General features: G+C 44.5%; 7 protein-coding genes across 7 annotated transcripts; 3 read left to right on the top strand and 4 right to left on the bottom strand.

Annotated features, from left to right (window-relative positions):
* Nucleotides 1-611: 611 nt before the first annotated feature.
* Nucleotides 612-1,730, top strand: AOL_s00079g409 (uncharacterized protein; the record flags this gene model as incomplete). The annotated part of the gene is made up of 1 exon (XM_011124284.1): nt 612-1,730. One exon carries the CDS (start codon nt 612-614, stop codon nt 1,728-1,730), a length of 1,119 nt encoding a protein of 372 aa, XP_011122586.1.
* A 4,735-nt stretch (nt 1,731-6,465) lies between these two features.
* Nucleotides 6,466-6,979, top strand: AOL_s00079g408 (uncharacterized protein; the record flags this gene model as incomplete). The annotated part of the gene is made up of 2 exons (XM_011124283.1): nt 6,466-6,621; nt 6,713-6,979. The coding sequence occupies 2 exons, from the start codon at nt 6,466-6,468 to the stop codon at nt 6,977-6,979; spliced, it is 423 nt and encodes a 140-aa protein (XP_011122585.1).
* A 302-nt stretch (nt 6,980-7,281) lies between these two features.
* Nucleotides 7,282-9,123, bottom strand: AOL_s00079g407 (uncharacterized protein; the record flags this gene model as incomplete). The annotated part of the gene is made up of 1 exon (XM_011124282.1): nt 7,282-9,123. The coding sequence occupies one exon, from the start codon at nt 9,121-9,123 to the stop codon at nt 7,282-7,284; it is 1,842 nt and encodes a 613-aa protein (XP_011122584.1).
* A 3,036-nt stretch (nt 9,124-12,159) lies between these two features.
* AOL_s00079g406 (uncharacterized protein) lies at nt 12,160-17,387 on the bottom strand (the record flags this gene model as incomplete). The annotated part of the gene is made up of 6 exons (XM_011124281.1): nt 12,160-13,114; nt 13,176-13,309; nt 13,393-13,657; nt 13,908-14,505; nt 14,563-16,576; nt 16,692-17,387. 6 exons carry the CDS (start codon nt 17,385-17,387, stop codon nt 12,160-12,162), a joined length of 4,662 nt encoding a protein of 1,553 aa, XP_011122583.1.
* A 1,606-nt stretch (nt 17,388-18,993) lies between these two features.
* Nucleotides 18,994-19,722, top strand: AOL_s00079g405 (uncharacterized protein; the record flags this gene model as incomplete). The annotated part of the gene is made up of 1 exon (XM_011124280.1): nt 18,994-19,722. One exon carries the CDS (start codon nt 18,994-18,996, stop codon nt 19,720-19,722), a length of 729 nt encoding a protein of 242 aa, XP_011122582.1.
* A 181-nt stretch (nt 19,723-19,903) lies between these two features.
* On the bottom strand, nt 19,904-21,044 carry AOL_s00079g404 (uncharacterized protein; the record flags this gene model as incomplete). Its single annotated transcript, XM_011124279.1, has 2 exons — nt 19,904-20,031; nt 20,210-21,044. The coding sequence occupies 2 exons, from the start codon at nt 21,042-21,044 to the stop codon at nt 19,904-19,906; spliced, it is 963 nt and encodes a 320-aa protein (XP_011122581.1).
* Nucleotides 21,045-21,060: 16 nt separating this feature from the next.
* Nucleotides 21,061-21,684, bottom strand: AOL_s00079g403 (uncharacterized protein; the record flags this gene model as incomplete). The annotated part of the gene is made up of 1 exon (XM_011124278.1): nt 21,061-21,684. The coding sequence occupies one exon, from the start codon at nt 21,682-21,684 to the stop codon at nt 21,061-21,063; it is 624 nt and encodes a 207-aa protein (XP_011122580.1).
* Nucleotides 21,685-21,884: the final 200 nt, after the last annotated feature.

Genomic DNA, 21,884 nt, shown 5'->3' with positions numbered 1-21,884 from the left:
TCATGGAATACATTTTGTCTTTACTTCGTCACGAGGCATTGCAATGTCTGGTTGTTTTCGATTCTAGTGTTCATGTATGCTAGCTACGTTTGGTCTGGGTCCTCTTCGATCTGATATAGTGTCATGAGGTAGTCGAATACAAAGCTAGCTTTCCCTTCCGTGACTAACCATCTTAACCCCAGCTCTAAGCAGTCCCGTGTCCTAAGCTAGTCTGTAGGATCACCACTAGGAGGATATAAACATCAGAGCTTCCTCGCCATGTTGTAGCTATTAGTGACGTCCCACAACACAAATTAGTAACGTAAATTTGTTTGTCACCCGAATGACGTGTTGTATTTTTTGCGTTGCTGTTATATTTCCTCTTTTGGAATAGTGCCAAGATATCCCTTTTGGGACTGTGCGACGCCAAACAACTTCAACGCCAAGCTAGATCCACATCTGCTTTCCAACCTCCACATCGTCTTCAATCATCATCATCACGAACGAACATCCCCGCCAGCATCGTCATCATCAGCATCACCCATCTCGAGAAGCTTACGACGCTGCATTATAGTATCCAAAAGCCCTTTCAAAATCCTCGCATCCCATATTGCCTGCGAAAGGCCTTCACAATGACTCGTCGAAAAGCCAACCACCCCACCTCCCCTCCCCAGAACCCTAGGCCTACACACCAATCCCACCGCCGTCAACAATCCCATCCTCACACTTCCTCGGGCCCCTCCCTTCAAGCTCTCCACGCTGTTCACGATGCTCCAGCTTCCCTTGAGCAACTAAATTCTCTTAACTTCCCAGTACTCCAAAAGTTCCTTCCGTCGTTAACACGCATCCACCTTACAACCTCCTACTCAACAGCCTACAAAATCCGGAACGGAAACTGGGAAAAACTCGACATCGAAGGGCCTTTATTCCTTCTCGAACTCCTTCCTTCACATCCACACTTCCCATCATCATCTTCTTCTCTAAACAACCTAGACCCCAAGATGGTAGAAGGAATGGGGAAATACCACGCTTTCGTCTTAAACCGCAAGGGGGTGAACAACCTCCTAATCCCACTCCCAAAAAGAATTGAAAACGTAGATACTACGAATTCGGTACTTATAAGCATGTTGATGGCTTGGGAGGACTGTTACGGTCTTAGTGTTTTCGATCAGGAAGGGACATCAACGGCTAGTGAGAGCGAAAGAGTTGGAGCAAAAGTTTTGGAATTAGTCAAGGAGATGGAAGAGATTGATGAATCTGCTGCTGCTGCTGCTACTGCCGCTGCCGTTGCTGCTGCCAAAGAAGCTGAGAATTTGAGGAAGAGAGTCGAGAATGCGGATCGATTACAGGCAGAGTTGCAGGTTCAACCCCAATGGGGACAACAACAGCAACAGGTCCCACAACAGGTCCCGCAGCAGATTCCACAGATGCTTCATCATCCTCATCACCCTCATCATCCACAGATGTCTCAACATCTACCACCATTGCAGATGCAACATCTTCACCATCAACAACAATATTCAGGTTCGCCGGCATATATGACGCCTACGGCCGAGTACGCCGGAGTCGATCTTATGGCCGCGTTAGGGCCGAAGTTGGGGATTGTGGGGACCGGCAACAGCAATGGTGGTGGTGGGAACAATAGTGGATATAACAGCGGAGATGGTGGGTATACTAGTGCTGCTAGTGGAGCGGGAGGTAAAGGAAGGAAGATTACTTTGAATGAGCTTTTTGGCAAGCCTCTTGGCTAGGAACCTTGATGGCTCAGTATGCTAATTTTGCTCGTCTATGCATTGCATCTTTATCGTTCTAATTTTCTTTGATCAATACATGAGGTTATGAAGGCGTTTATGGGGCGGAATTTGGCGTTTCTTTGGAGAGAGAGATGGATGCATCCTTTTGTGTATTATCGTTCATGTAATTTGTATTGTCTGCAGCATGCTAAATTACTTCACGGCACGAAACATGAAGATACGAAAGGGGGTTTCATGTTTATTCTACGAAAAATTACCATAGACTATTGAGGTTTCTTGGAGGCAAGGAGATAGTATGAGCCGAAATAATCCCATAAACCCGCAGCAATTATTCGCGGTGTCCCCGAAGATTCGAAATTCAAGATTTCTATACATATGTGACAGAGGCCTCGAGGGGTTTGCAGTTATCACCTGTTCGGGAGAAGGCACCAGGATGCATGGCTAGGCTAGCAAGCTCGAGTGCTGCAGAGCTGGCGGTCTCGCTACGAATTTTATTAAGGAAAATGTAGAAATATGCCTAGGCAGTGCCCACACCCCCCCATTTATACCTTATACATTCGCAACATCCATATATAACGGTGTTAATTCAGTACATAAGGCAGTGGCAGCAGCGCTGTTGTATACTTGGCTCTTTTTGCGACAGCTATAGAACAAAATTCAGTTAGATGGTCGGGTTTTTTTGGATAGATATACCATGTATTGCATATTGTAATAGTCTCGGAGCGTATTGTGACAAAATACGGACAAAATAGATATATGCATGTTGTTTGATACTATCGACTGCAACTACGCGTATATACGAACACCGACCATATGTTTGTAATCTATGGGAACGGCTCATTTCTTTCTGTCTTTTTTTGTTTTTTTTTACGGGGTCATGGGGCGGATACACTGGAACTACTCCAGTGATTTTAAGACACCTAATAGTGGCAATATACAGTTTTCTAGAATTAGATATGGTACCTTCACAATAAGATGTCTAAATCGACCGTGTTTTACCTCGCGAGTTCGAGGTTGCTTCCGATACTGCTTTATTTACTCATTGATAGTTTATACGAGACAAAGTTTATCGCTGGGAACGATACCGGCCGATGGACAAATTTCGACCTAGTAAGTTCATTTTTAAAGTGCGGCGCGGTACTTCGCTATTATAATTAAACTTAACAAATTTTAAAATGAGAAAAGATCTTGGGGTCATCCAATTCGAAATCACCACATATAATAATAGTTCTTTCTCTAACTAGCCTCGCAGCGCGTAGCTAGCGGTTTGGCCATGGTGCGGTCCTTGTTCTCTTTTTTTTTGAATATACCTAGACTTTGAAGACTTGGCCTTGTGCATATATATCCCGGTTTTAAATAGTGATAGTAATATATTTTTAGGGTGTACACATCTATCATAAAAGCCCTGGCTGGGTCTCGAGTCCATTATCGTCACCCATTTTCCTTTTTTTTCTAGGCTTGCGTGTAATCTTTTTAAACAAGCCTTTTAAAACCTGTACACTATTTATTGTTTTTCTTTCCATGGTAAAAATATCAGCGTCCCTAGTTTTGTGACGTCTGGAAACGATACCAGGTCTTCCCGTACCCCTTGATTATGGTCACCAGCTAGACCTAGGAACTAGTGGTCTAGTTTCTCATGACCAAGGGAAGATTCGGTAGGGAGTACTGGCGGTTCTATGTCTCATACTGCTGTGGAATTCCCTTAATCTGTACAATTGCCCATAAAACCTTATTATTACCTAAAGCTTTTAGAGGTCGCCAGTCTTGCGAGATCGAAATAGCCTTAAGGCCTTTACCATCATTTTGACCATCTTCACCCGGTGGCGCAGAAGGCCTGGATCCATGGAATCTCCTTGGCTTCGACGTATTTTTATGGTACGGCGGCCCTTCGATCCTCGTCTTATTTAGCTTAGTACTCCAGTGCTACATGATCAGTCGCGATTATACCCATATATCATCTAGTGCATCAGGGTACCAAGGGCGACGGAGTATCCTAGTATTTTCTTTATACATTTCGTTTTTCGGCGACTATTCTTGAAGTTATAACGCCGTAGCGAATTTGAATCTACATGGACGAAGCACCATCAAAGTCTCTGTATATGATTCATCTAGATGGAGATGTTTTCGGGCAGCCTGTGCTCATATACTTGATGGAGTATATATAACTGATGGTCAAATATATATATTTTACTTATTTCGCCTCACTTCCCCCTTTCTTTTATCATTGCCGGGTGGACTTTAAGGATTATCACAAGAGATGGTTTTCAATCGATCGATGCAATCCATTGTCGCCTCGGTCCAGGAGTACTTCTAGGAATTATATCTAGCCTCGCCATAGAAGCACGAATACCAGTGGAATAACCATCACCGGATTTTAAGGCGGAGGACTCGTATTTTGAGTGGCCCAAACGCTGGCCGGGACACCATTTTACGATCGACAACATCTTATCGTACTGCAGTATTGACTCAAGCGACGAGTTCCTATCATGGATCGCAGTTGCAACCGACGTCGGCTCTAAATCTCCGGTTAAAGGCTCTGTAGTCGAAGAATATAAGTTTGACGTTATTATCTTTGGTAAATCTAGAGTCCGTGAGAATACTCGTATATATAGTATTCGTGGATTTCGACATTTCTAGAGGGCCAGGTTACTTTCGACATGAGGATGCTGCTCGACTAGGCTGAGTATTTATAATTTAGTATATATAAAACTAATTAATATTTTGGTGATAATCTAGGAACAGATTTATTTCCTCTTGGGCGGTAAATTATGTTTGCCATGATTTACTGAAATAAGAGCATTAATATGATGAGGTTCCCGCTTGCAGCCTCCACTAGTGCACTGCGGTTCCGAGACTAGGATTTCACCTAATACTTTCCCGGAGCAGGCCCATTTGGGCTCAGGTATCGTCTGGGTATTCTGTGTCTATAAAGCGAGCTAGGTATTCATTTACAGAACCGGTGCAGACGCGCGATTATACCTAATTGCTGTTATCCTCATCAAATAGGCGTCCAAATAGTCTGGCGAGCATAGGTAATGCCCACAGATGCTAAAAGCGAATGGCTCGACTTATTCTGGCAGATCCTAACTTTAAAGAAATCCGATAAAGTTTGCCTTCTAGATATAAAATGGTAATCTGATTCGGCGACTATATCGTGTCCTATCGCTTTTACCGCAGTGTCAGTGTCAGTGCTGCAGGATTTCTAATATCAGAGCTTTTTTAGGATAATATTGCTGGTCTTCCGCTATGCATACGATTATATTATATTCTTTCAAACTCTCAGATATGTCGGAGTTGGAGATACTGGTATACCCCTTTTTAAAATATTCTAGTTTTCATTTCATTGTATGAGAATCAGGTAATTGTGTATATATATATGGGAGGGTTTGGAGGTCTAAAACCAACCTGTAGATAAAACTCAACAGCAATCATTAGAATGTTCCGAAACATTCAGGTTCTAGAGCTGGTTCTCGAACATACTCGATTGGTTTGAGACACTTCTCGAAGAATATAATCCGGGCCCGTATCTGGCTTCCGCTGTCCTATCTATATGGGATTTCGACCTTCATCGAATTACTGTGAATGATTTACTCAATACCGTTGATAGCAATGGGGTTCTACGTTAATCTAGAGTGCCCTACATATCGTGGTGCTCGAAGATATTGGTAAAGTAGCTAGATAGATAGGATAGATAGAAGGCAATAGGCAATGAAGCAAAGATAAGAAAAGCATGAAGAGATTAAACCATTATCACCAATATTATATCAATATCGTGATACATATCACATCATCATCGTATAGACGCCGAATAAAGCCTCGGCAAACCCCGAGACACATACTCTAGCTATCTCAAACAACACATTTCCAAGCGTGTTATTTTCCACACCCCCCTTTAGCCCGATATCCCGACATCCCGAAAAGAGCAGAGCTCCCAAATTCGTCCGCGTGCAGCTCTTCGAAGATCCCGAACGCAAAATTCCCGGTTAGAAAAACAAAACCAATCACGCGATAGTAACCTGCCAGTCTCCTAAAGGAGGTTTCGAAGTCTTAAAAGACCATATTCTAGGCCTTCTTGGTCAGGCCAATACGGATCCACTGCGGGGAGTGGATATCACATGCACCATGCATACACACATCGATGATACCACGTTTTTCTTCCCTTTCTCAGCTCTGCTAGTACTTGTTTTTTTTTTCTCTGCCCTCCCCGCACTTCCGAATTTACATATTAAGATAGTGAAAGTTAAACGATAATGTTTGCCGGTGATTGCCACTTGACCTCGTGACGTCACTTTTATTACATACATGTAGATGCATGCATGCGTAACCGCACCCAATAGTTCCCTTTTCCTCATGACGGCAGACTTCGGACTTTTGTGAACGTCCGAATTGGCGGTTCTCTTCGGGTGTTTTTCTTTCGGTGTCATTATTGTTTTTCCTTATCAAAAGCTTAAGTTGATAAGGGAGAAAAAAAGTTCGGGGTGGCGAGTATATATATAACCTTGTAGAGCTTCCCTTTTTTGCCCAGGCTATATCATGTCATGCATCATCATCTATTTTGTACAATCCCAATTTAAATCTTATCCTTGAATTAAATCGAATCGAATCGATAGTCAATCAATACTATTGAACATTATCAAAACTTCAAAGAAAACATCTACCCCGTCTTGACTACAAACCCCACTCACAGTTAATATCGTATTATATACTTATTTATATATTTCGATAACCCACAATGGCTTCCCAAACTCCCCCAAAATACGAAGAAACAAACCCCGCAAGTACAAGTACGACCGCCACTTACCCTCCACAATCCCAGAACTGGGGTAACATCCAGGACATCATAGATTCCTCGACCTCGGGTATAGCTCAAGTGACCCGTCGCGTTACAGTAAGCACCCACCCACTTTATAATTAAACTTCCTTTTGTAAATTTTGGATGAAAGTTACTAACATATGTACACTATCCCGAAAAAAAATAGGGCGCAGGCGACTACTTCCGTAACACAATCCTCGCCAATGTCGAACGTCTAGCTGGCGATGCAGCCTTAGCAGACGAAAAGGAAAGATTGGCAAGAACAGGGTATCAACAGATGAGAGGACGACCGGAGGAGCATACGCATACTCCACCTATCTCAGAATACTATGCACCGCATAATGTACAAGCAAACCAACAGCATGGAACAACGACGGGCTCGACTGTACCACCTGGGTATGTCGAACCCGCGAAACCGGGTTATAAGAATTAAAGCTTTATCCTTGGTAAAAGACCGGGAGATTAACTAAAAGCTTTTTAATTTGTTTTTTTGCGGAGTTTAATGGGAAAATTGCTACCCTTTTTGGATTGGAGAAGTCGGATGGATCTAGTTATATAACCATCGGTCCGGGCGACAAGCGAGTTTGAATTCTGGAGGTTTCTTTTTGGAAAAATTCTTGTAATACCATTGTCATATATTATTAACTTGTAATACGCCCCTATTGTACGCCTAGCTAGCCTAACGAGAGTAAAAATATTTAAGCAAAAGAATGAAAAAAAAAGTCAGCTTGAAACTCATTGAATCTCAAAGTGTTCCTGAACATCGGTAACAGCAATAAACTTCACAAACTCCTCATACGAGTGTTTCCGCACCCAATGACTCTGCATCGTGTCTTCACCCGAAATGGTGGTAAACCTATACTTCAATCCGATATCAAACCCGCAAAACGCCCGATCCCTCCAGTTTCCATGAATCTTAACACTTAAGAAATACTTTTTTTCATCGATAAGCCTTCGGTACTGATTCCCGACCAAAAAATCGACTTCGATGTTTTCCAAACCCATGTTATCTCGAGTTTGCTCCAGGAAATCGAGGATTTCTTCTTTCTCCACCACGCTGTGTCCGAATGTTCCTTCTCCGCATACGACTTCCTTAACCGTCTCCTTATTTGTCAACAAGAATGCCTTTAACCCACGAAGTGTGATTCCAACTTTTCCAAGTTCAATCCTCCTCAATTTCTCCAAATTCATTGTTGTGGGCACCACAAACTCTTTAGGTGTAGTATTCTCCTCCCTTCGTACTTCACTCCCTTGCACCTTCCAAACGACTAAATCCTCAACCGTCCTAATGGTATCCGTAAACAACGGCGAAACTTCAAAATATTCCCGATGGTACCCTTCCCTCTCTTTCTCATCTAAACATAACTCCAATCTTCGTAGTCCCGAAAAGGTGTACCGATACCCTTCCGCGTGCCTTTCGATCCAGCTGTTCAACTCGGCTTCAGTAGCTTGGCGGCCCGTGGTATCACTGATCCTCGCATGGTACGGCTCAAAGAACGATATCATAGCTCCAGACTTTGGATATTCAGTTGAAAGTGTACCCACTCGAACTTCCTTAATCCGTCGTTTCGCCTGAGCAGCACAAAATAGTATCGACGGATAAGCCTCCCAAAGATGAGAATGCAAAGCTTCTCTCGAAAACCAATCGGTCCAGGGTAAATCACCATCCTCGATTTCCGGATTCTTTTTCAGCAACCAAGCTAGCTCTGGATTATATTCTCTCCAAATCTTTAACATAACCGATGGGTCTTCCTTTGTTATATCTGTTCTTTTGAACTCGAGGATTTGAAGATTTGGGAGGGATCGAAAGGCTGATGTTATACGTTCCAGAATTTCGGCTTTATCCTGCCATTTTAGGTATAAACTAGTCAAGTGGACTTCGAACAACGTGAAGATTTCATGAAATGCGTCTTCGTATTTCGTCGGTTCTTCTTCTTCGGCTTCTTCTTCGGCTTCTCTGTTCTTGGTCCTTAAACTCCCACTTTCTTCGCCATGGCCCGTAAACATTCTTTTCAGAATCCTTTTCAACCCAGAAGCTCGGAGTGATTTATCCTTAATCCTTCTCGCAGATGGTAACGTCAAACTCCGTCGCATATGGTTGTGATACCACCGCTGCATTCTCGCCCTAGTTTCCTGCGGGTACCCCATCGCGGTGCTAATGCACCAGTAACGCTTAAGAAGTCCGACATAGGGGCTTTCAAGATCAAATGTGATATGCGTAACTCTTTTGGCAAGTCGAGGTATTCTTGCGATACGCTCGAGTTTTCGAATCCCGTCTTGGCAGAGGAAGTAGGTCTTATGCGAATGGATGGAGTTTAGACGCTGGATCGGTAATTTTCGGCGAAGACCGCGGGAGACTAGTTGGAGTTTTAGGACTTCGGTATTGGAGAGGTAGTCGGTGATTTCGTAGATTATATCTGCTGGGAGCGCAGAGAGGAGGGAGAAGCTGACAGAAAGAGGAGCAGGAGCAGGAGGATGAGGCTGGAGACCGGCTAGCGGGCTTGTGAAATAGTGTGGCTGGTGATGTGGCGCCATTTGGTGAGGCCAAAGAGTTGTGGTGGTGAGGACTTGTGCCATGGTAACGTAGGATTCCTTTTATCTGATCGAAAACGTTAAAACCCGTTCTGAATGATCAAGAAATATCGAATACTCATGGACCTGCGCTTCTCAGATCGACCATATATAAGATCCGGTTTAACTTTCAAGGTCACCTCCCCGGCTATTTACATAAAAAGAGGCCCCCGTTTGTGCAAGAGAAAAGAGAGACCAAAGAGAATTCGAAAGAATGAAAGAAAGAAAGGGAAAAAAAACTCGGTTCTTTGAAACCGCAGGCGAAGGCGCCTGCCTCCCTTTAGCGTCCCCGAACGAACTTCTTGTTACCTGGTGGTGGCGTCGACGATGTTCGAGTCCGGTGCACCATGGAGAGTTTCTTGAATGCGAACGATCGAAATTTAACAAAGCTAAGGCCAGGAAGCTCAGCTAAGGGAAAGGGTTAAAAAGTGCATACGTATATGCCCCTTCTGTCGCTCCCTCTCCTTCCTTCATTCCCTTTCTTGTTAACTAACTAGGTCGAGCTAAAACAGACAAACCAGCGAAGCGGAATATGAGAGGGTGCGGTGGCCGGTACGGTGGTGTGTATATGCACGCATACAGGCAAGTATTTTGCTCTTGCTCTCGCTAAACTCGCTTTAACCGTATCGACAACCGTTGCTTTTTGCGTCAGTGGCGTGCACGTCCGATGCTTAATCTGGTGATTTCTCCTGAGCATATCTATATGCAGCAAAAAGTGGGTCTCTAATATTCATTTTGCTATCTCCACGGGAAGATCTGAGTAGCTACTTACATATTTCGAACGAGATAAGATAGCCGCCGCATCAAGCCAGCCTTCAGTGTCATGAATGTCCTTTAAATAAATTTAACAAATGATCCTTAATATTATATCTTCAGATGGAAACCTGCTCACTCGATCGAGTCGATTTTTCTGAATATAACCTGGATTAGGTAAAGTCCATCTGCATGGTTTTTCCTCGCTTGTGTTCGCCGGCCCTGCATTATATGGAAGTGCCAGTCTCACTCTGACGCCGCAGCTCGCGCACAGGGCAATAGTGCGGCAGGGCGGTGTTTTTTGGTGGAAAACCCCGTGGTTGATTCGGGTTCGCAGGCTACAAACGAACTAGAGCTGCTGCCTTTCAAATAATGGAAATTCTCGCAGGCTGCCACGATAAGTGGCTTGTACGTTTCTGGGCTATTCTTGGTGATGTTTAAACAGCTTCCGGTGCATGCATAGTTAATATTACTAATTTGCCCTTTACAGCCGTAGAAAATCAAATCCAACAACCCGATCCTGTTGCAATATTCAAATTCTCCAGCTCAGATTCAAGATGTATGATACTTCTGTACCCATGAAAAAGAGAGAAGAAACGGCTCAAGGGGAAAAAACTTATCTAATCCCCAGTAATCAATATCACACCAAAATTTAGAAGGTTAACAGAGATTTCCTCCAAAATACCCTGTCCGATGGCGCTAGAATTCAAAAGAATGAAGGCTCATATGCATTGGCAGTGGATCCGACACAGATATCCACTCCGAAACGTCACGGAACCAATATCTCAACACCGTCCTAGTTATAACGTTAGTCGAAATCGAAGAAAAAAACTTCCAGAAGTAGATATTTAGCGTGAAGATCTCTCTCTTCAGCTTGCAATTATCCAGAAAGGGGCTGTTTCCAATACTCTTTGGTAATACAATTCGTTTGCCGCTAAGCTGTCACTACTGTGGGGCGGAAATTTTGTGCGGCATGCACCGAAAGGTTATGGCTGCCGTTTATGCATTGGGGCAGGTATATCATCCGATGAGATTATGATAGAGTGGAGCCGACCAATTGCGATTGCGATCATATACTTTAATACGAACGGACATTTCCTTGATTTTACCATTAAAGAATTCGTCTAAGATCTACAGTTGGACCACAAGGTAGAAACCTATTAAAGGTATTGATTGACCAGCCCGAGTATAATATTCGAATTTTTGAATGATATCTATTTTATACGTATGCATATGGTTATTTCATCTTATGGAAATTGCATAAAGATCCAACCCGTGTTAATACTTGCGGAAAGCTCTTTAAATTTATTGAGTCAATATCTTGCATTTTGGAAAATTAATTTGGATTGAATTCTCCTACTCCGGCCGTCCGCGAAAGAAGTTTAGTTTCTGGCGTGCACATTAATTTATGCATTGCATTGTTAATATTAATCTCTACGGGGTTAAGAAAAATACTTGATTAGATAGTGGATCTGGGAAAGATTAATTTGTATGTTTCAATTAATGTAGACGTTGGCGTAGGTGACAGAATACATATATATATATATACCTAGTATATATATAGATATATTGTACTTCATATATTACCAAATTCAAGTCCAGAAGAGGTGGGTTCGGGCTTTGAAGAATTAATTGAGCCGGTGATATCATGGTATATATCGATAGCTCAGTTTCATGAATTCAAGACAGGAGTGCCACCGGCACAACATAGCGCTATACAAAGATGCCTCATTTACTAAACTCGTATTATATTGTCGAAATGAACTTTAAAATCCCAATGGTCCCTCGGCATTTTGTCAAAGACCGGAACTCAGCCGTTCTTTCTATGGCAGGTGCATAAAACGTAGTGCATACATACATACATCGAGACCTTTAACGTTTCAGATTTTAGAATAGATTAACTAAACCTATATTATCTCCCGCAGTGGCGTATAACTTCTTACATCAGTCGATATATACATCTTTTAGCCTGGTGTTACAAGCCTACACCCCATACGGTAGTAGGTAGTTCCCTTCTTGGCTTTAGTGACCGCGAGGATGCGGGTCTTAGCCCGGACCTCTCTAGCTTCTCAAGCTTCGGAAACTTTTCCTTGTCGAAAAAATCGTTGAAAGACCTCGTTTAGTCGACTTGCAGGTTGGCTTTTCCTCTAACCCATCTATTTTCGAGAAGACTCTAGAGCTCGCCTATGCAGTAGTGATAAGTGATACCATCAGTTATGTCAGTAAGTAATTATGTACAGATAGATATATCTACCATTCTTCCTCAGGTGATTTCCAGCCTATACGGCTTCAGAAATGTACCTCCTCGCCAAACGGATAATTAAACTTCAACAGTCCATTTAATCCCCCCACCCATTCATCCTCATGTTCACTCCCCTCCCTCCAAATGCACGGCACTCCTCCTTCCCCACCTCCACAAAAATTCCCCATCTCACCAGTAATCTTAACCTCGACCCCCTTCCTAACCCCACCCCACCTCTTCCCATCAATAGAAACCTCAACTTCGTCCCCTCTTGCCTTATCCGACAGCTTCAAACTAACCTCCACCTCAGCCGGCAACACCAACGGTCTAAAACTCAGTGATCGTGGACAAATAGGTGTAAGAAGTATAGCGGGGACTCTGGGGTGAACAATAGATCCAAAGCTACTGAGTGAGTAGGCAGTCGATCCCGTTGGCGTACTTAGGATAATCCCGTCGGCGACAGCTTCTGTTAGGAATCTGCCGTCTACAAAGACCTCCACTATCGCCATATGGGGGTTTTGTCCACGATGGATGTTAACCTCGTTCATTGCCCATACACCAGATCCTTCACCACGTCCACCGTTTGATTGAGAATCTGGGGGCCATAAATCTCCCAACAACTGTGTAGAGCCGGAGAATGCTTCCATCTTGATACGACTGCGACGCATGATACGTGCTTTGTTCGTGAAAACGGCGGTTATTGCTGTTTTGTAGTCTGAAAACTTCCATGGCCCTAGGAAACCTAGTGTACCGAGGGAGAATGATAATAAAGGTGGAACGACGGGGGATGTAGAGAAGAGACTAGCAGCATGGAGGATTGTTCCGTCCCCGCCGAATGTAACAGTCAATGAAGTTTTGAGATGGTATGGATTTCGGTTCGGATATGGTGGGAGAGTCGTATAAGGTGTCGCATGTATTGGGAACGGCAAGGACGAATGTAGTTCAGTAGCGATATGAGGTTCAAGGATGATATTCGTAGCTGGGTATGCAGTTTTAAGAAACCTTTCAACTTTCATCAGCAAGGATCTCCCCAATACATAAGGAATAGCACCCAAATACGTACTTCGCAAACTCAACCATAGCTTCTGTAACAGACGATACCCCTTCCTTCTGTATCAACAGGACATTATTGGGAGGCTGATCTTCAGGAAACTTGATAATTTCAAGACTTCGATTTGTGCATTCTATACATTCACACTGGTCGTGTAAGTCAGCTAGTAGCTCAAAATCATATAGACGTTTAATATAGAAAAAAGTGTTAATCCCATACCGCGATATACCGGGTCTATCTTGTTATCGAGATCCCATATCGATCGAAGCTCTAACCTAGGCCTGCTCGACGAGAAGCAGCGTTGGGTCACCCTTCGGGCGTCTACAGTCCGGAGACTTCGTATCCAAGACCGCATGATGTATGACGGGTAGTTGGCGAAGCTAGAGATATTCGCAGCCAGCTGCGACAGGGGTTTTTGACGGGAAGCTGATGTTGTTGAAGGGAAGTGGGTAACAAATTCAAGTTTTGCGAGAAGTACGAGCCGAACATCCACGCTATTTTCCTTAGTCATCAATCGAATTGTGGTATTTTACATTGTCAACGCACTTTTTCATGCAGCTCAGCGGAGAGTAATTTACATGCCTTTAAGGACCTAGTAATCAACGTGAAAGAGAAGACCCGATCGAACGCCAGAAGACCGTAGAGATATTGCCAAAAGGACTCAAAGACCTATGTATAATCTAACAGAAAGAAACGTCTAATGTCCTTGTCTATTATCCTAAAAAGGCCGTCAGAAATGCGAACCTTCTTTCCTCCTCCCGCTTCTCAAGTGTATCGCTCCTCCAACCATCCATCGCCGTAGGGCGCCGCACGATAACCTCAGCAAACTCTTTTACCACGCTTTTCTTCACCAGTTCTGTGGTCGTCAACCTGCTACTAGCACTTAGCCGTTTGACCAGAGCCGCTGGTGTAAGTGCTTGTGGGGTGAAGTTGTTGGTTATTGCTGCGTCGTATTTGGGCGATAAGAGTGATATAACCTCTGATATGAAACCAGTAAGGTATATAAAAACATTGGTGTGAACAGGCGGAGCTGCGGTAGGTAACATATCGAGTATTTTATCAGCTCCGGCTTTTCCGCCAACTCCCTTCACGACTTCTCCATATAGTGATCCGGGGAGTACGCCTTCTTTAAGGTATCCTAGCCAGTCAAGTAAACACTCGGACATGGCCTCACACTTGTCTTCTTCCGAAAATCCGTTTCTGTCAACCTCTTCCCATGCCCAGTCTTTGTCGCAATCGAGAGATTCTCTTATCCATCTCTTGAGTGCAGATCTAGCATAAACAGAAGATCGAGTAAGTTCTTTGACGCCTTCATCATCATCTCCATCACTATCCATTAACCCTAGTGGAAAATTTAGCTCGGTCCATACTACCAACATAAAAGAAAATGTTCGCATACCCCAAGTTTCTTTCACAAACGGCCACCCCGGCAGCATTGTCCATCTGACACCCTCTCCACCCTCACTCATCACAATACTCCTTAAAGTTAACAAAAGATACTCTGTCATCCTGAACAACTCCCGCGGCGCACTCCAGTGCGCTTCCCCCGTGCACTTCGGATTCTCCCTGATACCACCCGCAGAATCAGGAACCCTCAACAATTCCGTAAGTCCATATCCCAGGAACGTAGGTTTAAACTCGGCCTTGACAGGTATAAACTTGTCCTGACCTTGGGATACCCGCATCACCAACACATCCGCGAGTTGTTCCTTTCCTTTGTTGAGATGTCGAAGCAGGGAAGCATAGGCGGATCGAGGCTGCCGACCGTGCTTTCTTGGAGGAAGCGCCAGCTGTAATGTAACCTGCTCGGCATCACCAGGTTGCAACATGTGTGGTCCATCCGTTTCTGAACTATTGAACGTAGCCGATAACCACTCCCTACAAACTTCCTCCGTGGCCCCACCAGTAGCACTACTCTCCTCCCCAAATGCCATGGGATCATTGGCATCCTCCGATGTCACTTTAGTAAAGCCATCGTCATCGTCGTCCATGATAGCGGGGAGAACAGGCCTTTTGACAAACTCGCACACGGCTGCAGTCCGGCCCGTATTCGCAATTGTTACGGTGCGACGAACCACCTGATCCCAAGTAACATCCCCAAAGTTGACTATCTCGTCACTAGGGTCTCCATCTACTATAACCGTGACCGCGGGACGGGCTTCGTTTTCGTGGCGGTCGAGTTCCTTCACAACCTCGATTTGTATCTGAGACCGTTTCTCCTGGTTGACGCCAAGGAAGTCGAGCGAGAACTCTGCGCTTACAGGTTTGTGATCGGATTCTGCGACTGATTGATGCGAAAAGTACTTCAAAAGCTTCAACGGGGTAGCGATATCGGAAATATCGATGTCGTTGATAGAAGTAATCTCATGATCAATCTTTGGTGGTATGTTCAAGTCATTCTCGTTTATGCGCAACTCGGATTCATCGCCTACGTCTTCTTCGTCCGCAAAGTCAAATAAAACATCGCTATGGTCGGTCCCATCCAGATGAGATTCTCGTTTCTGGTCTCTTTCATCGGATAATTTCCGCGCTTTTAGTCTTTCGATCTCTTCCTCTTCAACTTTCCAGTCTTTCCATAAAATCCGATCGCAATAACTAGGAACTCTCGCTTTTTCGCTAGTATCGAAGGTCGAGATCGTGCCCGGGTCGTATTTGTACGTTGGCACAAACATAATTTTGCCTTCGTGGAAATGTTGGAATGCTTTCCCTTCAGATTGAACTTTCCGTAATTGATCGCTCTCGAGGAGAAAACTAATTGTTTCTTCAAAACTACGATTTGGCTCTGAATCATTGCTTTTACTGTCATCGTTGTTGTCGGGCGCTTGTTGATCAAGAATCAGCTTCAAGACCGGGTCACTCCCATCTGCTTCTGAAGGGAGGAACTTATGAATCGCCTTCCTTATTTTGTTCCCAGGCATTTCAAGTCTGTAATTCAAATCCCCGGCCCACACCACGATATCGCACTCCTTAAACGGATATCCGTTTGGATGCGCAGCTGCAACGGCTTCCGGTACTGTTCCACCCCCAGATATCGGTAACGGGTTTGGGTGGAAGTAAGCCCTCCTCATTATTTCCGTGTAGTCCCAATTTCTCCTATCGACGGAATTCACAAAAGCCGCAAGATGGCAGTCCACAAAAACGACAGTGACACCTCTTTCTTCTTCGGATTCTCGTAGTTCCTCTATCGAGCTATCGGCAAACGACGGTGGTGATATTCCGGCAGCAGGTAGGCCTCCAAAAACTAGCCTTGCCATAGCGCCACCTTTGTTACCCATGTACCCCATCAATCCCGTCCCCACGCTTGTCGAACTCGGCGTAGTGATCTGGGGCGCTATCTCAGGTGAAACGTAAACGAACATCAAAACCCCCACTAATTGTTGAACGAGGAGACATCGGTATTCGGGAAGAGCAGCCTATGAAGTTTACACCTCAGACCCGTATTTTAGCTGATTGTAATCTTTCGGTCGTAGAGTCTATAAACAGGAGAGGCCTAGAATAGAAATAGACTTCGGAGTTCGTTTCCCGTACCTGGATCTCTTCTTTCCACCGTTTCTGAACCGCTTCATCCACAGTTCGGATGAAATTCTCCGGAGCAGTAACATCCACTACTTCCTGGAGACAGATAACGTGGATACAGTTGTACGCCTGGGTTCCCCCAGATACTAGCTCTTGCCCGATCGAGGAGATTGACCCCGAGGTTCTCGCCACTCCCGCTTTCGCCCTATTGCTCTCAACAACTGTTCGCGTTTCTCGTTCTTCAACCTGCCCGAGAGCGGAGTCCTTCCCTTCTTCTGCCTCGTCCTGTCCATCTCGTCGACCATAAACTTCGTTACCCTCTGCTGCAGTGCTAGAGCCCGTTGGTAATCTTTGCGGTCCCTGGACGCCGCCTTCAGAGCTTCGTGAATCGGTAATACCAAGTGGTTTCTCTTTTTTATCTGAGGTGACGCCTCCGCTACCGATAGATCGTGAGACCCGATTTCTCGCTCCTCTGCCTCCGGGTTCATCGGCTCCCACGGCTGGTTCTCGGAGAATTGATCCGGCTGCTCTATGTGCTCCGTCGATAGATGCGACGTTCCATGTTGTGACTTTGACCGTGCATCTTGTTCGCTGGAGGAATTCCTTTCGACGGTGGTAGAGCGCAGCCGCGACGGGGCCACCAACGAGCTTTTCAAGATCTTGAGTCGGCCGAGGACCGCTTGGGTCGGAAGCACTGGGGGTCGCCATAGGGCTGTCATGAGCGATTAGCGTGCTTGATGTAGCATGAACAGAATGCGATCCATGGAGCGGGAAGTTATCGGGTTCAAAATGCGGATCTGTGGCGGAGTTTAGTTAGGCCTGTCCCTCATGATAGAATCTTGGCAGCGGTCGACGTCGATGGCCGCCAACACAACAAATACAACAATTTGCGACAAAACTGTTCTAGAGCGCGAGACGTCGAGACCGTTCAAGATCCGCTCGGAGACTGGTACCATAGTCTGGTCTATAAAACAGACAGTTTACAAAGTTTTAAAATAGTATCATACTAGTCCTAGGTAGCAGGAGATAAATTGTACTCTTATTTGCAACCGAAATCCAAATTGGAAGGATTTCGGAGTTCCAATCGCTCTCGAGAACGCCATACGTACGGGTAGTTAGTAATGTTTATAATCCCTGCTGTCATATATAATGAAATACCTCTTTGGATCTAAGGTTGGTGTATAATTATAATAGTCTCGCGGCCAGGTTTATAAATCGCACGGCGCCGACAAAAAAACGTGGCTCTATTGCTATAGTTCTGCATATTTTACAATGACTATACCAGTACTATAGGGGGAAAACAAACTCGATTAGGGATACAGCCATTCCATTTGCTCTATTATATTTTTTTGGTAGATTGATCGGTACAGACCGAGACTAGGTACAGATATAGAATTTTATCTTGGGTCCTAACTAGATTTTCGGCATATCTAATCCCGTCAGCGTATCGGTAATGTGTGTTAGCGGTACCGCGGTGATGCCTTTCAAGTATAGAGTATAACCCACTGGGATATCGAGCTTTAGAGTTCCTGAAGATATAATTGCGTCAAGAGGTAAATAATATCAATTGAGAATTTTATTATTTCAAATGATAAGAAATATAAATTACGTATACTCGGTCGGCACCTGCACCATATGCATATGTACGTTGTTTCGCACTTATCTCTTCGGGCGCCGTAGATCGAATAATATTAATATGGACACAGCCAGTATATACAATATATACACTCCAAACTTATCTTCGTTACCTAACTATTGCCATATCACAAGGTTCAATTAACAGGCCTTACCCAGAAAGGATGTCAATATCACAATAGCCCATGTCATCTAAACCCGCTGTGCGCTGCTGACTAACTCCTTTAACTCCGACGCTAGTGTAAGCCAGCTGCAGTTCCTCTCACATCTGTCAGCAAAGGACATTCAAGCAACACATTATTGACCTGAAATTACGACAATGACACTGAAAGCAGTCAGGGTCGAGAAATTTAATTCAGGAAGCTTATAATTATGGGCACCATAGCATTACGAAAGACAGATGGTTATAGGCCTGTATGGCTTATAAAGGGGGAGGTTGGCCCGGCGTCGTTGATGTCAGGAATTTCTTGCTACAGTATAAACCCTCAGTTTTCATATCAGCTCAGATACATACGCAACTATAAGATAGACACACAGACGGAATATATGAGGATCTCAATCTCACAAGCATCATCCGGATCCTCCCTTAAAATTACCAAAAGCTATTCCACACGACGTAATACTACAATTATTCTTACGATAAGAAAGAGAGGGTATTAAATACTGGTAGTGGACAAAGATGTCGCACATAATCCTCACTGGCGCAACAGGCCTCGTTGGCTCCGCAGTCCTTCAACATGCTCTTTCCTCACCTTCGATCTCCAAAGTCTCCATTCTTTCCCGACGGCCTGTTGCAGCTGCTGACGGAAACCCGAAAGCAAACGTCATAATCCACAAAGATTTCACATCATACCCACCAGAGCTTCTACACCAGCTCTCTGGTGCGAGCGCATGCATCTGGGCGCAAGGAATCTCCAGCATGGGGATGAAAGAAGACGAATACACAATAATCACAAAGACATATCCATTAGCTGCGGCAGAGGCTTTCAAAGGAATTCCTGTAAAAGGGAAATTTAATTTTGTTTATGTTTCTGGTAGCGGGGCAGACCAGAACGGAAAGGCTAGTCAAATGTTTGGAAGGGTAAAGGGAGATGCAGAGAAGCAATTGTTGGGTATTGCATCAAGCAGGCCCACATTCTCGGTTTACAACCTTCGACCGGCAGCAATTGATCCAGGCAAAACCTGGATCGCAGAAAGGAAGCAAAATTTGCTCGAAAAGGTATTTTTCTCGGGAGCGGCGCCGCTACTAAGACCCTTTATGTCTTCTATTTTTATTACTACAGAAAAGCTTGCTGAAGTCTCTGTGGCATTAGCATTGGGAGATGGCGAAAAGGTTACAGGGAAGGGCATTGACCCCGACGGATATACGATTGAAAACATCGGTATTAGGAGGATGGCGGGATTATAATATTTTGTTATGAATCATTGTTTTAACCTGATAGCATGAGCTTAATTAATACGAGCACTACCTAACGTTAATCCGACTAGGGATTCCTGGTAGTGAGGCCGACCCAGGGTAACATTCTGTAGATTAGCCTGCAATAGCTAGAATAATAATGCATATTCTAACATTGATACGTTATTTCCACTCAGGTACCTAGTTCAATGGATTCCGATCCTTCGGACGATGAATTCCATGCGGTTATATCAATATCCTTTGGCTCATCAACGCTGCTATAATTCGATTGCGGTGAGTTCGACGAATACGCAACATCGACTGAATAATGCTTTGGAAAGGCCCATTCCAGCCTTCGTCTGTGCAAAATACATCCCTATACCTGGGGCCATGTGCCAATATTTTGATCGGAACACACTTTATATCTAATATGCGGATGCCTGTTAGCTCAACGTTTTACTGTAATGATTATACAGTAAAATTATAGGTCATGGCTTACCGGATTTTCGCCAGGAAGTGCTGCCTGGTTCTTTTTGACCATCAACACCCCATTCTCCAGAAACAATATCCTCTAGGTAAGGGAGAGACGCCCAGAGATCTCCTATGGCTTGTGTAATATCCTCCGGGATTTTTTCTTTCGCAAACCCGAGAACAATTCTTAGGTTCGGAAACGATGTGCTGGGAACTTGAGTTGCAAAGGTAGTAAATTCGAGACCAGGTCTGGCCTTGAACATATCTATCCTAAGGTGCTCTAACTGTTGTGGAAACATGAACTGAAAATATGATCTCCCGTCCTTCATGCATTCTGTAAAGGTGTTGTGGGTGTCCCAGCCATAGAATAGATGGACGCGACGAAGGTTGTCAAATTTTCGTAGAGATGGAATCTGTAGCTGCGGTCCATTTACCCACGAAATACGGACAGTCAGGGCCTCAAGGGTTTCCATTTGGGCATAGAATATTTTTACGAAGGAATCGAAAGCTGCGATGCTTGCAAGTTCGCTGTGACCAACAAACTGGACAGCGGGGAAGATATTGATCTCTAGGTGACGAATTCCTATCGCTCTGCTCAACAAAGAAACGAGCGGTTCGCACTGACCTACAGGAGTTTCGTCCAGCCAGAGGTACAGTTCCCTCATCAGGAGTGGGCCTTCATTCTCGATCGATGGGTTTACTCCGGGTGGGTTGTAATTTATTCCAGTTTCAAACCCGGAAACTTGATGATCTAGTGGCTGATATCCGGTATAGTCCTGTTGGATTACCTGTCGCACGGTTCTGGCCAGTGCATCTTCGATTCGTGCTTGGGATGGAATGGGAATCTTGTACTCGCTCTCCATTGACCCTTCAGACAAATTATTCAGGTAATCCATCCGCAGAGCTATCAACTGTTTCATCTGTGTCCATGTCACTGGAAAACTTAGGTACTGGTCTGATTTTTGGGGCACCTTTCGTGCTTTCAAATCGAGAATCAATACCAACTTTTGGGGCTCCGATGCGCGGGAAGCGTTCCAAAAGAAAATAATTTGCAACAGCAAAATCGGCTAGTCTCGTCGTACCTAGTCTTCGAAGCCGAAATGGGGGATCAAAGTGGTGCATGGTGGTTAGCATAAACCTGCTGCTGTTTGCATTGATAGAGCAGGCGAGTTCTATTTCCTGAAGGCCCCCTAGCTGATACAATAGTACCGTAGCTAGAATTGCGATACCGTATTCTTCCAGCTGGCTTTCAAAAAACCGATAGACCTTCATTCCTTGCTCGGCTTTGTGGATTAGATGGCCTCTGAGTTCCTCCAATTGCTTTGTGATTATCTGATTATCCGTATCCGTCAGTTCCAACCAATAACCTTCTTCAGCCCGCAAACGGAACGTCGCGGACTTGACAAACTCAATTAGAGGGTCTGTAAAGCTGTAGTTAACGATGCTAAGCATAGTGTCAGGGTATTGGGTTTCTTCGTCGAACCATAGATGACGATTGACCATTGGATAAACTAGACTCCTTAAGCGACTGCATGTTTGTGAAAAGGAATTAAGATCCCTACAACGTTTCTCTAGAGCTTTAGGAAGTAGCTGCTTAGCTATGATCAGAATGACCTCGGTGGGAAGGTCCGTGATTAAATATCCTCGTCCAAGTTGATGAGAATCTAGGCAAAAGGTCGAATGAAGCGTAGGTAGGGCGAGAG

This window comes from Orbilia oligospora, assembly GCF_000225545.1.
Source record: "Orbilia oligospora ATCC 24927 unplaced genomic scaffold scaffold00079, whole genome shotgun sequence".
NCBI classification, from domain to species: domain Eukaryota; kingdom Fungi; phylum Ascomycota; class Orbiliomycetes; order Orbiliales; family Orbiliaceae; genus Orbilia; species Orbilia oligospora.
This window is presented reverse-complemented; position numbering and strand designations above follow the sequence as displayed.